Below are 15,494 nucleotides of genomic sequence, written 5' to 3'. Positions count from 1 at the left end.
TTTTTCAAAGTGTGGAGTTGCACAAATACATAATAAATTCTCAAAATTGCTACTTATGTTCTGGTTCCACCCAAAATGTGCAAAGTTCTTTAAGAATGAAGGGCAAATGACCAAGTTTTCTTTCTTGGAAGCCAATATTCTCAGGTATAATGATGATTGTTTTTTGGTTTCATGGACCTTCATCTTAGTAACTTATTCCTTCATATCACAGAACCACTGCAAGAACATGATAGATCTGGATGATCCCTTTCTGGTGTCAGAGTACCAGATAGGTTTATGGTATCAGGAGGCAGCTCAGTATGAACTTACTCTCAGTACAGGATATATGAGGTGTGTGATACCTTAGTTTCAGAGCACTGGGTCACTGTGACATCAGGTCATGGGGCAGATAAGATAAGCAGTGTATTATTCCTAAGGAAGGAGCAGATAATACCCTGCCAGTTCAAACAACAGGCATTGACTTTACCCTCACAAAAAAAGAAAAAGGCAAAATCACCTACTAGTATTTAATGAATGACTATGATTTCCAAAGTATAAAAGGCTTAATTATATAAAAATAAAAGCACACTTTTGTTTTTAAGTTAGTGTGAAAGTCAGTTCAGTAATTAACTGGGCACCCTGTTTCATTACTTTGAAAAAAATTTGCTGCATGATTATTCCCACTACAACATGTATTAATCATAGTATTTTCTGGATAAGACAGTTACAGTTTAAAATATTAAATGGAGCACTGATGTTCATATCTGCTTTTCAAGGACTTCAGGACTAGGAACTGACATTGCCCAGAAACTTCAGAGGACAAAATGACTCTTGAACATAACCTTTGGGTAAGACTATAAAGATTTAATTTTATCCCCCTAGTATGAAGAATGAAGGCTGAACAAATTTGCATACCCAGGAGAAGTGGCATCTAGATGCAGATCCAGGCCTGCAATTTTCAGCTGACTGATGTCTTACACTCTTACGCAGCCACATTTTCTCCCATCTTGCAGAAAATCTCTGAAGCATTTGACTGGGAACCACTCTAACACTTATGATAAAGACTGTCTTTTCCTGCAAATGCCGTTCTCTACTGTGGTATGTGCAGCCTTAATGTGTAACTGTTCAAATTCTATTTTCAAGGCTTTTTAGTATGAAAATAGGAAAAAGTTAAAGGCAGGCCCTTGCTTTCTACTCTCTCTCCCCTGCACTGAAGTTAATGGTACCTGTTCATGGAGTTTAACTGGAGCTCTGTCTATTGTATGCTGACACTAATTTGCTCTCTGAGAATTTGCTATAATTTTGGTGCAAACACTCAGGATATAAAATAGTTCTTAATATGAATAGGGCTTAAAAATCTGCTCCAACATAGGCACTACTCAGAGCATTAAAAAAAGTTCTGTGAGACTTTATTTCAGAAACCATCCAATTTTGTAACTGTTAATTATTTTCTAATAGTAATATCTGCATTAATTTCCTTTTTTTAATCTCTGCAGTCTACAGCTTCCTTGTGAGGGGAAGAAAAAGGGTAGACACTGATCTTTTCTCAGTGGGGGACCAGGGACAGGACCAGGGAATGGCTGGAGCTGTGTCAGGGCAGGATTAGACTGGATAGTAGAAAAAGGTTCTTCCCCCAGAGGGTGGTTGGCACTGCCCAGGCTCCCCAGGGCAGTGGGCACAGCCCCAAGGCTGCCAGAGCTCCAGGAGGGTTTGGATGATCCTCTGGGGCACAGGGGGTGATTTTGGGGATGGGCCTGTGCAGGTCTGAGGGTTGGACTGGATGGTCCTTGTGGGTCCCTTCCAACTCAGCACATGCTGGGATTCTGTGTAAACATTAGGAAGATTGTTATTTTCTTGGTTTTTGAAAGCAAATGACTGGGAAAGCGAATTCTGAATTTAATTTTCAAGGAATGCTCGTGCTGATCAACAAATGATATTGACATAATTATCCATTTTTTAATTCTTCAGAGAAGGCAATGGAAGGAAGCCAGAGAGATTCCATCAACATTTTCTGCAGTCTTATCTTGTTGGCTTTCCTTTCCCCTCTGACAATTTAGTTGTAATTAATTCACTGGCTGAATTTCTTCTGGAATAAACTGCTGTAGCTCAGTCAAATTACATGGAATTGGGTCAGTTTACTCCAGCTCTGTGTTTGGTATTTTACACTTTTTAACACAGGAAGATGTTGATGCTAACTTCTTCTTATCCTAGAGACTTTCCAACAACAAACTAAGTTCCTTTGAACTGATTATTAGTGCATAAACCCTCTCTGAGGACTTACACTGCAAAACTCAAAGAACCAGAAGTCTATTACATGATTCAGGCATTCCTATTCATCTCCCCAGAATTTCTGGAGACTGGGACACTCAAAATGAAGACTGGAAGTAAAAGTAAATTGAAATTTGCCTTCCTTGAATTAAAGATTGATTTAAGGCCTTTCCTACAGCAAATAAATCTATTTGGATGCACACATGTGTGAGTTTTCTGAAGTGCATGTCAGCTTTACCACTCCTTTCTGTACTTGTGCACTTCTAAATATATGCACCATATACCATTATAAGGTGTAATAAATACATGCATTTAAACACATATATTTATTTTACCTCCTAACCAGTTATGCAAACATTCTACACCACTTGTGTTCTTGGTCCAGCCACCACAGGCCTCTACTCTTCCCTGCAGGTGCCAGTGGCTGCCATCTCACACAGAGTCACAGCAGAACCGCCTGTTAACACAGCCAAGACCCTTCACACAGGACTTTCGTGTTCAAAAAGCTCAAATAACTTTCTCAGGGTAACTATTATTTTTAAGCATTAAAGATTTTTTTGAAGTCTGCCCAATTTAAGGCTCTCCAGACAGCTCCTGGGCTTTCTGCAGCAGCAGTGTGCTCGAGCAGATGATGGCAGTGCCACTGTTGAACTCGGAGTCAAAAGATGCTGTCATCTTAGGTAGAAGTGTTGATACTAAATAATTCAGTGTCTTTCTGGAAGGTGGCAGCCCTATAACCTTTCAGTTCTCCTCACCAACCAATCTAGAAAGAAATGTTGCTAGGAGAAACTACAGAGGGGTGTGGGCATGGCTCGTCTTCCAGGCATAAAAGTAACTGCTGGTATCAAGAAAGGCAAATTAAATCAAGAGACATACAGCTGTAAAAGAAAATACATGCTCTACATGAAAGCACATCAGCACCTCCATCTGTAAATTTTCACTCACTCAACACGCTGGGAAATGTACAGAAAAAGACAAAAGGGAGTGACAACAGAGCAAGCAACAAGACCTAGGCAATGTCCGGAAAGGGGGTAAGAAATGCTCGGTTTTAGTGAAGCACAGAAAAGAAACCAACCTCACAGCACAGCTTGAAAAGCCAGGCCAGTCACCTGGGAAACAAGAAAAAAGGCAAACCAAGGAAACAGGCTGTAGGCCTAAGCCTCTAAAACTACCACAGACTTGTAAGTTAGTGGTTAATAGGCTCTAAAATGACACAATTGTCTACACCACATGTGGAACAACAGGCACGTGAGCCAACCACAGCACTGAGGAAGATTACTGAAGCAGGGGGTTCAAAGCACATTGAAATGAAGACCATTATGGGCATTTCTAGAGACATTTCTCTGACTCCAAGGAGCAGTTTAGCAATGGGTTTGAAACAGCCTGTCTTTCCATCCTGAAGTTAGAGCAAACAAGAGTTTACCGCCATTTAATGGGCAAATTCCCTCTTCCTCACAAGAACAGTTGGACCTGTGGAAAGGCCTTCAGAATTCAGAGAAGCAGCCAGGATTTTCAAGAGGGCATTCCCCAACCCCGTGAGATAAGGGGAGTGTACTTTGCTAAAAAGCATGAGGCGCACAAGATGCTGACAGCAGCTCCAGATTGATCGGGAGAGCGGGAAGAGACGATGGAACTTCCCAGGGAAGGAGCTGTTCGATTTCTCGTCAGAGCACTTTGCCCTCACTGTCACTCATTTTGCTCTGGAGCCTTATAAGATCTTTAACCCAAAACAGGTGGTTTTGTCCCGCTAATGACACTTAATTGGAAACCTATTGTTTTTACAGAGAGACTCTTAGGCCTCCTCAGTAGGCAGATCGAAATAACATGAGGGAAAAAGGGATTTAAACTGAAAGACGTGGGTGACATTTTGTCCGTGTTATTACCTCAGCATTAAGTAGTTTATTTTTATCTCTCTGTCTAGGGGAAAAATGATTTGGATTTGCCCTTTTAAGTAAAAGAAGATAGAGAAATTGTAAACAGTTGAAATAAATGCACAGTAAAAATTACCCTGGAAACAAATGAGAATGATTTGAAGCTACACAATAAAATGATAGAGATATAGAGAAAATTCTACTTTTTCATTTTGAAGTCCATTTAGAAGGCTGGGAAAAGGTGTCTACTTCAGTAGTCTCTTATCTGAAGCCAGGAGCAAATGTACAATGCAGAAAAAAAAGGAACCAAGAAACCCCCTTTATTTTTCTCTTTGATCCTTTCACGGATCCTTCAGGACAATATAAGAGAGCTTCAGATATTTTCTTTCTCTTAGTCTTGCATTTCTGGAAGAGCTCTGAATTTCGTGTATTCTGTTTTTCCCACTTGGCTTTTCTTTCCTATCTAGAAAATTTATTCTATCATCTCTCACCATTTTTAGTCTGTCCTCTTGTTTTGTGGCATTGTAGACACAGTGACTCTGTCTCAAACTCAAAGTCGAATGAGCGCAACAACATCCCTTAAATGGCTTTTTGGTCTCCTAAACAGCCTGAAATGCAGTCCTCTGGACCTCTCACTAATTTACATTGCTTCATGGGGCCTTCAAGGAAGACTGAGTAAAACTGGAGAGAGATGTGTACTCCTGTACTGCTTCCCCTCCCTCCTCTGGGGACTCACACAAGATGTGGGAGGCACTGTCTTCCCAGATCACTCACAAAACTGGCCTTGTGTTCCCCATAGGCATTACTAACAAATAAATAAGCAAAAAAACCCTAACCAACAAACCTCCTCGAAACCAAACCCAAAAAACCCAGCCAAAGAACCCCCCAAAAGACCAAAGCAGAGCTACCTTCCCTGTGTGTACGCTATGTTGAATGCCACGGATGTTAACGGCTGGCAGGGATGCGAAGAGGCAACAAAACCCCAACCTGACCTCAGCATTACAGTACAAGGCATAAAGGGAAAGAGAGAAACAACAAATATATGAGAAGACAGTCCAAGGACTGCTTCACTTGCAGCAATTGGCTTTGCTGGCAGCAATTCACGTGCTGTGGTAGGAGGAAAGTTGCTCTGAGCAGAGAGCAGAAGGGTGACTTAGGAGCTCCACTCCTACAAATACATGACACTGCTTGCTTATAAAGTACAAGAGACAACAACACTTAAGGTGTATCTGCTTGCAGGAGGTTAACAGGGACGCCATCTCTCTTCACATTTCTGTTTCTGACTCTATTCCACCAGGTAAGAACTGTCCAGCAACAATTTATCATATCTTCATTAGCAATCTCTGACAACTGCTTTTTCTCCGGCTTTGCTTTCCCTCAATTCTCACAATCAAGAAAGAGGCAGTTCACAGCTTTTCTCTTCCCTGATTTTCTTCTGTTTGTTGGTGTTGTTTTGTTTTTTTTTATGAAAGCCTGCAGTATGTAATGAACGATTGCTGCCAGGAGCACACTGCAAAGTGTCTGTGTGACGATTATGTGAGAGGTTCACAGTCTTTCACGTTCCACGGTATAGAAGGGAGCCTTTGGGGCACCTCAAAAAGTTTTAAAACACTTGATTTCATTCAGGGAAGAATCAAAGAGTTTCACTAGAAGAAATTGTCTTTACACACATAAAAAAAAGTGAAGGTTTCTAAAGGGATCTTTTAGTTAGATGACAGAAAACCCGCATTTTGAAATACCGCAGGGGTTCTTTTAATAAGTCACTGAAAAGTTCCATTTGACAAGTCAAACCTTGAATTTTTTTTTCATACTTATTATAGCCAAGGAGGTGCTAACCTAATACAATGGGCAAAGGAGTGTCATCACAATACAATAGACCAGACAGAGTTAGTACAATACTGGGCAATAAGGGATCTCACTATAATGAGTGAGAGAAGCAGTGTCTGCAGCATAAGAAGCTTGCTTCAGAAAAGAGAAAAGAAATGTGTTTGGTTTGCTACTGGTCATTTCATAGCTGCAATTGTAACCCAATGCAATGACCTCCAGATGCTGAAGAGTCTCCTTTAGAAAGCAGAATGATGATTTCAAAGGTTCGCAGGCCAAAAGAAATCATTATGGTGCCTAAACTGGAGGCCTCAATAACACAGGCTATAGATTTTTGCACAAATTTGCCTCTATCTAACCTGATAATTCAGAGTTACATCAGTGGGGTAAGGCTGAGGCTCTATATTGCTCACATATATATATATAGCTCTATATTGCTCACATTGATGCGCTGTGAGAGCCACAGAAGAATTTGGAGGATGAGACAGTTTTCCCTTGGCTTCCGTTTAATTATATTTGATAAAAAGTTGCATAAATTAAGTCTGAAATCCCTGCTCTTTTTGGTATATGCTTCCACAATCTTTATTATATTATTATCCCTCAAGTTACTTTATTCCATTTATACTTAAATTTCAAGGCTCACCAGTTCCACCTCAGGATAATCCTATAGGAAGCATGAAGGGTGTTTGGCTAGAAGAACATTCCCAACCACCACATCATTCTAAAGCACAACATGGGCAAAGGATGCTCACAAGAAATCCATACAATATGATCTATGTAAATGTGCCCAGGTTTTCAGCAAACTGCACTCTGCAAATTTATGTGACCTACTTTTCCAGATTGCTCAACACATAATAGTACCCTTGCTGTCAATCCAATGGCAACTGCAAATATAATATATGCCCTTGATTTGGGAAGAAAAGAGCGATGGATAACTTGAATAAAACTTGGGCAAGGTGTAGAAGAAAATGACATAGGTACAAATTCAAATTTACAGCACAGCTGTAGGAATGCTTGGCTGGGGAAAAAGCGCTGCTCGTTCACTTCAGACCAGAATGAAATATGGGGGGTAGAATGGTGACATTAAGCATAATTGTACTATACAGAGATACAATTTGGATCACTTAGATATGCATGTGACAGGCATCTGAAAGTCCAAGTAGCACCTCTCCTGATTACTGAGAAGCTCCAGTAAAAAGCTTCATACAAAACAGGGACATGCTTGAAAATACCTGTCAGCAATGATAATTTTCTAACTTTTCTGATGTGGATTTGAAGAGGAGGCAAACAAAGTAAGTTGGAGTTACTTGGTGCAGCGCAGTTTAAGGGGGAGTGCACTTCTGGACCTGTTTTTTTAACCCTTTTTAATAGCTTAGCACTGATGAAAAATGGCTTTCTTATTTAGCACAGAAAAGCTGTAGTGGCATATAAATTTAAATTCGAACATGGCAAAACACTGCAAATTTACAAACCCCAGTAGTATGAAACAACCCTGGCTTCAGTAAGGCCCAATTTACAGCTACTAAGAAAAAAACCCCTGTGAAATATTTCTGAGTTCCGAGGGCTAAATGGCCTGCAGCAGTCCAAAAAGTTGGTTTTGTGGTTGAGGCACTGGGTTAAGCCTGAGAAGAACTAGTTTCAAACTATGGATCCATGCTGGTCTTGGAGCAAATCACACTTAATACAAAATGTGGATAATATGTCATGCCTGTTGGACTATAAATGTTTCAAGACAGGGAAAATCTCTTACTAGGTGAAGCCTCAGCATCTACCTCAAAGAAATATCTATCTTGACTGAAAAGCTGAGGTATTTCAGTATTAGAAATACTGATCAATAACAAAAACAAATATTGCTGGTTTTTTTTTCCCAGCCTCCCCTGGTTGCTGGAGCTTATCTAAGATGTGAGATTGGGTCCACAGATTTTCTTCTGCACTCAGCTTTGTTGTGATGCTGGGGGCAGACAGCTCCTGATTGCTGACCAAGATTGAGAAGGCTGGCAAAGAAGAAAATGAACCAGAGATGTGAGGGAAAACAGAAAAAAGGAGGAGCTGATGGAAGAAAATGAGCTGGTGAAGATATTCTGGTCTGCAGATGGTGAAGGGCTTATCCTAAGCAATTTCCACTTCACCATCTAGCACTAGCTGGAACAGAAAGTTCTCAGGGAATTAGAAAATGTTGTTTTCACCTCAAAAATAACCCCAATATAGGCCTAATGATTAAGGGAAAAAAAAACCTGCTTAGGTAGTCAAGTATCCAGAGTTCAGAGAGCAGGTAGAAAGCATAAGAAGCAGCAAGGATGAGAGCTCTAAGTCTCTTTTTTCTAGCCAGCACTCGGTGCAAGAATTAACCCTCGCTCTGAATTCCCTTCACCTCGTTCCTGTGTTTGATGCTTCATGCAGTCCTCACCATCCTGCTTCTCACATCCTTCCCTTTCAAAAATCCCTGCTCCTGCAATATTGCTGTGCCTTGCTTCTTGGACATCAGCTGGCACATGGGATGAGGGCTAATGGTTTCAGTAGTCATACATGCTTTTTGTTCTGAAGGGAGATGATGGCATAGGTCAGAAAATGAACCGCCCCCTCTCTATCAGTGTTACACTCTCGCTTCTCTAAGGCACATTTGGGGTATAATGTGGTGGGAAGACGTGTTACAGATGGATAAAACGTGGTGAGAAGCTGGTTTTATCTGCCTCCAATTAGGCAGAAAGGACAGCAGTTTCTGGACATTAGGAGTAAGGTTTACTTGGCAGGGGTTTTGAAACTCGGTCACATATTTTTTGTTTAACAGCTTACGAGATAGTGCATTATGAGATTGAGTGAGTGTTTATGATCTGTGTTGGAAAAGCACCATGGGATGAAAGTTGCTGCTGAATGGTTTCAACTTATGCCTGAGAGGCTGGCAAGGATGAAGGAGGCACTATTTAGTTTGGTCCTTAACCCTGGAGAACCGGACAGTGACCACCCTACATCTGCTCTGTGGTTCCTCCTGGGGTGGAAGAGTAGTTGCTACCATCCCACAGCAGGAATTCAACACACAGTAATTCCTTCACTCTGATGTTTTTGGAGGAGGACAAGAACTTCCTTCAGTTTATACAGGCACATGCATTTATTGCTAAGGGAATGGAGCTTCCCATTAAGTGCCTCTCCACTCAAATAGCTCTGATTGTTCCATCTCAAAGATGTGGGGTGTGCTTTCTTTTGTGAAAGCAGGTAGGAAAAGACCTGTACTACCAAAGACAACTCTTCTCGCTTCTTATCCTTTAAAGGCTTTGCAAGATGTTCTTATTTAATAACAGTTATCTTTATGTAGTAGCTGGATCTTTTCATAAGCTAATAGTTGTAAAGCACTGTCTACTTTGCTTAATGATACTACTTTTCCAATATAAAACAGGGCTAATGGGTGTCAAATGTGAAAGTAATATTCCTGCAATTTATCACTTAAGCCTTCTTTCACTCTTTTGGGGTGAATTGTTGTATTTTTAAAGGGAAGTTGATTGCCTTGAGTGAATTCTTTTATTCTTCCACATTAACAATTCATGAATGAAGCCAATAGCTGCAACACAATCTTCAGTTGCTTGTCCCACCAATAACCTCAGCTGTATCCTGGAGGGTAAACTCACACTGCATCAATCAGCTGCCTCTGTGATCTGTAGCACAACCATGTGAACTGTGGCTTACACTGTGTTCTTGTTTGCTCCCTTGACTTCTGGCAGTGGGGAGCTCCACAAAAAAATGAATTAACTGTTACTAATTTTTTCTGCTGTGCTGCACTTTACACGAGTGGGAAGTTACTTTGCTAGAAAGAATACAGACACTTACCCTGAGGTTCAGAACCAGATGCCAGTGGTCAAATGATCCCCAGATGCCAGTGGTCAAATGGTCCTTGTGCACCTTTCTGCTCTGCTCTCCTCCTCTCTTGGTTGTTGTTAAGCATTGGGCCAGTCCAGTTACAGAGATTCTGGGAAACGAAAAAGATCTCAGTTAGGGGACATTTTGGACTACTTATTTTTTTTAAAATAACCCAACCCAACCCAGCACTATAAAACTGAAGTGGGAAAGGCAAAGAGGCCAGCAGTTTAAGGATACACTAAGATTGCACCTGCAAATGAGTTCATTCACTCCTTTCCACGAGCAAAGCCGGTGCTCCTATTCCCAGATGAGGAATAAACACACAACGTTGAGCAGGCCCAGACTTAGTGTGACTGTGTGTCTACAAAACTCATCCAGGGAAAATGGAAGCTGTGAATGTGGACTTCAGCCTAACTTGGAAAGCCAGAGCTGCTGTGGAGGACAACTAATCCAAGTGTGCTGTTCTTTTGACCTCAGTGGGATAGAGCAGATACAAAAGATTATTTGTTTGCAGGTTGTAAGATAACAAGCAGAACATCTGAAAATACAAATCTGAGATGACTTCTTACAAATGATCTCAGAAGAAGAGGGGCAGGTACCAGAAAAGAAAAAAAAATAAAAATGAAAGAGGTCGAGAAAGGAATGACAGACGTGCAGGTTGTATGAATAAAGAGCTAAGAAAAGCCCTGTGGAAATAATTGATTTTTCTGATTCACCACTGATATTTCTTAGAAGTTCCTGAGGAATTTCATGTCCATCTGAACCTAGTTCTGTTTTCCTGGAATTATCCACAATGGAAACAAATATCGCCTGGGATTAAATAAAAATGTTTAATGTTATCTGAATTAATTTTTTAACTTCGGTTTGAGGTATTTTCTCAAATCAAAGGCATCAAAAAATGAAATACAAAGTACTCGGAAAAAAAAAAAAGATTGACTAATAGGCACTTAAGCATCACAACTAAAATTGAAGAAAGAGAAGAACAAGTAATGATGGCACCTTTCACAAAATGGAGCAGGAATAAGGCCTGTGATGTGGATAATCCAGGCTTAGATTTCACCTTCATCTACTTCTCCTTTCCTGTCCTCACGTAATTTATTCAGACAAACATTCAGTAAGGGTTTATTCCCACGTTCATTTTTCAACCTGTTACAGGGCAGTGCCTGTAGACCCCAGCTGAGATCAGGGTCCCGTTAGTGAGCTGATCTGACTCCACACCGTGGAGAGAGAAGATCTACATCCTGTTCTTAAGCTGTGGCAACACACAGAAAGACTAAAGGTTTCTTGTTTGTCCAAAGCAATCCCTGGAAACTGGGGTCAGAAATCCCAAGCCTTGGTTCAGTGGTTTTTCTGAAATCCATTCCACAAGACACACTATAATAAAGACTCTCTGTGATGTCCCTCCGCCCCTTTGCTCCTTCAGCTGGTAGTGCTGAGACTCCAGGAGAGCTCTGACCGGATAACCTTGATTGACAAAACATTTTACACGGACAAGGGCGAGGTAAACTCGCCTGGACCAGTCTGCAGTGTCATAAATGTTTGCAGAATTGACTGTTCCCTCCAGAGGCAGCCCCATTGCTGTCCTTGCTGCATACAAATGAAGTCACTGCACAGCTCAGCCCGGTGCCTGTGCTGTGGGGTGACCTCCTGTTTGGTGACATCCATCAGTGAAATGCTCTGAGGTAGGGCCTGTCTGAAAATCAGCTGGTACATGAATTTTTACTCTGATTTCACTAAACCCCAATCAATAAGGGCACGCAGCTTTAGTGTTCTCATACGCCTGCTCCCTGAGTGAAGTAAATGAAGTATTTGTGCAGACTTCTGTGATTCTTTTTTAAAGGCCTGACCAGAAACTGGAACGTGCCAGGAGCTCTAAGGAGGGGGCCACTGACAAGCATCGTTGCCTGCACAGGAACTGCAAAGTCCTCCTTTCTGGGCAAAGGAAAATCAACTGAAATATGAATAAACACTTAGAAAAAAAATCTTGAAAGATTTATTTGGCATAAGTCAGTATTACAGTGTCTGATGCTGGACCCTAAAGATCATGTAATTCTGATTAAAATAAAGAAACATTATAGACAGTTGTTCAAATATAAGCATATATCCCAGCTCTATCTATATTTTCATAGGAATTTATGAAAAAAAGTTCTCTGGGAATGAAAATTTTATTTTAGGGGGGAATTTTGGTTTTCCCTTTAAAAAGCAAAATCATAAACCAGTCTGATTATGTTTTAATTATGGAAAGATTAGGTAATGAGTGGAAACAATGGCTCCCTTTGTAATCTAATAAGAAAACTGGGGCAAATCAAAGGAAAGTGAGAGTAGCAGTCTCAAATCAAAAGGAGATTCCCCTGTACTGAACGTGTCATTAGGCACAGTGTGACCTGGTTACTGAAAAATTTATCTGACTAATTGGAAAACTATTGAAAGAAATCGTCACTAAGGCTAACACAGAGCTAACCCACTTGGACCTAAAAAAGACCGAATACCCCTGGTGGTAACTCTGAGAAGATGCAATAAATGCTTATTGTTTTCTGAAGTTCATTCTTAGGTGTTGTCTTTCAGTCGCAGACAGGATGTGTGGCTTTGTAAGAACAGCAGTGCCAGCGTGAGGCAGGGGGGTTATTGTTCCTAAATGTTACATTATTGTTCCTAAAACATTCTTCTGCCAAGAAACAATGCAGCAAGATAAAAACAATGGTAGTATACTCAGGAGAAAAAGCAATGGCTTTAGAAAAAAAAAAAAAACACAACAAACAACTCTGGGAAAGGGAGAGGAGACTTTGCAAAAGAGCTCTTGTTCTTGCTTTGCAAGGGATTACTCGGGACTGAAGACATGAAATGTAGAAGAGCAGAGACAAGAGCATTTAAATGAGCTGTTCAGATGTTTGCTAAATAGATACACGCCTTACATCAGGGAGAGATGAGAGTAACTTTCCTTGCTCCGAGTTTTTGGTTCTACTAAAGGTGTGGGTAAAAGATAAACGTATCTGCTCATATTTATTATTGTTCTAGTGAGAAAAAGGTATTTGATTAAGACAGTCAGACTTGCCAGCTGCAGAAGTTACATGCTAGTCTGTGGTGTTCTACAAGTTTGTTAACTTATCTCAAGCATTAAAATGGGTTGTTTCCCTGTCTAAACATCCTTCATCTTCTCTCCAGTTCTCTTACCTTTTGCTCCTGTTTTATTCCCTAACTCCTTTTCCAGCTGTCCACAATTATAAAAGTAAATGATTTCAATATGATGCAAAAGAGTAAACAAACCCTTAACCTGCAATTGTTCTAGGCACTGTGAAAGAACAAATAATCATTTTGACAGGTAGACAGGAGACAGGTCAAAGTGATCTGCTGAAAATCTGCCTTCAAGAAAGGTCGGTAAGGCAAAGCTTCTTTCTCCTTTCTTTTTTTCTACCTTTGTTTTCTTTCCTTCCCCCTCCTCCTCCTAAATTTCAGGGTGACCCAACAGCATTCATAGATATTGAGCTAAAATAGTCAGTGACTTTGCTCACAGCAAACCATTTCTAAGGTAGATACTGCAGAAATATATGTGATTTTTTTCTGTATTTTTAAAAGTAGTAGTGTGAGAGAGCCATTGCCATTTCATTAAAATATTACCATAACATATACTCTGAACAGTAACTACTTAGAGATTTGACAGTTAGAAACTTTATTCCAAGAGGAAAAGTCTGGGCACTGGCATGTGGGTAGTTCAGTTCACCAACTTTTGCTTTCTAATTCTCACTATTGCAAGGAGAGATCCCACCCAGTTAAAACAAGGTCCATGTTTGACATTACAATTCAGAACCCTAAAATACTGAGCTTAAAAAAAACATGCTAGTACTGCAAAGTATTTATAGAGAAATCTAAATATATCACATATATATCTATCTCTATATGAATGATACATTTTAAAATTCTTTTTAAGAACCTCCTGTCTCCTTTTCTGGAAATTCATTACTGATCTCAAGCTTTGGCCCTTCCCCATGCTATGAAGATTAGACTTTTCTCCCCTCTAATGGCAGCTGGTACCAATCATCACTTTCCAGCACCTGCCCTCTTTTAGCTGGTACAGGAACAGCCTTATCCTCGTGTGGGGACAGAGGGCACTTGGGACACCTGTCCTGGCACTCAGGGCCTGGTGATTCCTGGGGGATTGCAGTGGGAGCTGGGGCAGGGAGAAGGCAGGTCCTGGCCACAGTGCCCTGGGAGCAGGGGAGTGGCTGGATGTCCTGATGTCCCTCTGACCAGGGCTGTCACGTGGGCCATGGGGGTGTCAGGGTGCACTGGTGGCCCAGTGCTGGTCACAGGCTTGGACTGTGCCTGCCTGTGTAGGGAGGTGGATTCCAGGAGGCACCACCAACCCACACTGCAGACCTTTGTATTCTGGTAGCTCTCAGCTACACATTTGCTCGTGTTGTTGCTTCTCGTGCTGGCAGGCTTAAACCACCAAGGGTAATTCTGGGACAAGCTACAATTACAATTTCTTTATGTTGTGGAGACATGACCTTTGACTATTTGATTGCAACTGGCTCTGGCTCAGGGCCTGTAGCCAAAGCTTTGTCGCCAGCATAACACGCAACACTCTCTGCAGAGCCTCCAAGTAGAAGCCATCACCTCTCTGATCTAAAATACACATAAGTGCAATGAGCTGTGAGATCCTCCAGCGTTTCACAGCATATAGAAGAGATTTATTATCAAAGATTTTGTGTTTGCAGATAGAGAATTATACAGAAGGCCTAATTTTTAGCCTCCATGAAGCGGTGAAGTTTAGTGTGGAAGAAGGGGTGAGCTCTGGTGGGTGTGCCTGCACATGGGGACACACCTTTTCCATGTGCCCCTTGGTAGTTCTATGAGGATAGATCTTTGGAGGAGCTGGAAAAAGCTGACACAATGGCTGTGGGTTTACAGTCCAGTTTTGGTTAAAACACCACTGCTGAAAGAGGTGACACGGGCACTCCACATTCTGTTGCTAGAAAAATTTGGGTCATGCCTTTTACATACAGATCGAGGGCAAATTCTTATTAATAATCCATAGATACAACAGAATTGCAGTTCTGAGTTCATGGAAGAATTGTGGCTAATAGTTCAGCAACCAGGGTGCTTCAAGGGGTATGTCAGCATCTCAGATTGGGGCACAACACGGGGCTGTCTGCATCACTGACTCTGCCCTCAGCTCTTCTGTGCTGGGCAAGCTGGAGACCAGCCTGCTGCAGCTCTAACAGCACAGTGGGCCTGTGAGAGGAGCACTGCAGCCACCAGTGCACTGAATAACATCCAACCTATCAGCATCAAACAGCAACCCCAAAAAAACTCTCTCAAAAGCAACTGCCTTGTCAACCTCCTCACAACCCAGTTTACCTGTCACACATGCTTTGTGAAAGCATCAACCTATTAAACTCAACAGAGTCAGCTTCACACTTACTAAAAAGGGAACAGAACACAACGAATGTATTTTGGTCAGGCAGGGTACGATGTTTCTTCCCCACTACAGTTCTGCTACAAATGCACTTTCTGCGAGTGGATCTCGTTAGACAAGCAGGCGTTTGCAAAACATTACAAATGCAGCAGAGTATAATGAGTGCACTTCCAGAGAGGATATTCTAGCACCCTCCAGGCCTTGATTGGGCAGCTTGTTTAAACATCAGGTTAAATCCTTTTTAAGTGAAGTGCCTTATAGAAGTTTTGCAGCAGTGCTCTTAATGA

General features: G+C 41.3%; 1 protein-coding gene across 1 annotated transcript in view; it reads right to left on the bottom strand.

Moving 5' to 3' along the window:
• Positions 1-11,367, bottom strand: part of LOC126635650 (vitellogenin-1-like) — a 58,859-nt gene extending 47,492 nt beyond the window's left edge. Inside the window, exons 1-2 of the mRNA XM_050307070.1 lie at positions 11,303-11,367; positions 9,762-9,900 (exon numbers count right to left, since the gene is read on the bottom strand). Of these exons, the coding sequence (XP_050163027.1) occupies positions 9,762-9,900; positions 11,303-11,367 (204 nt within the window). The remainder of the gene's footprint in view (positions 1-9,761; positions 9,901-11,302) is intronic.
• Positions 11,368-15,494: the final 4,127 nt, after the last annotated feature.

Source organism: Myiozetetes cayanensis, unplaced genomic scaffold, assembly GCF_022539395.1.
Source record: "Myiozetetes cayanensis isolate MyiCay16 unplaced genomic scaffold, myiCay2020 scf12, whole genome shotgun sequence".
NCBI classification, from domain to species: Eukaryota; Metazoa; Chordata; class Aves; order Passeriformes; family Tyrannidae; genus Myiozetetes; species Myiozetetes cayanensis.
Note: the sequence above shows the minus strand (reverse complement) of the source record. Positions and strands in the feature narration are given on the sequence as shown.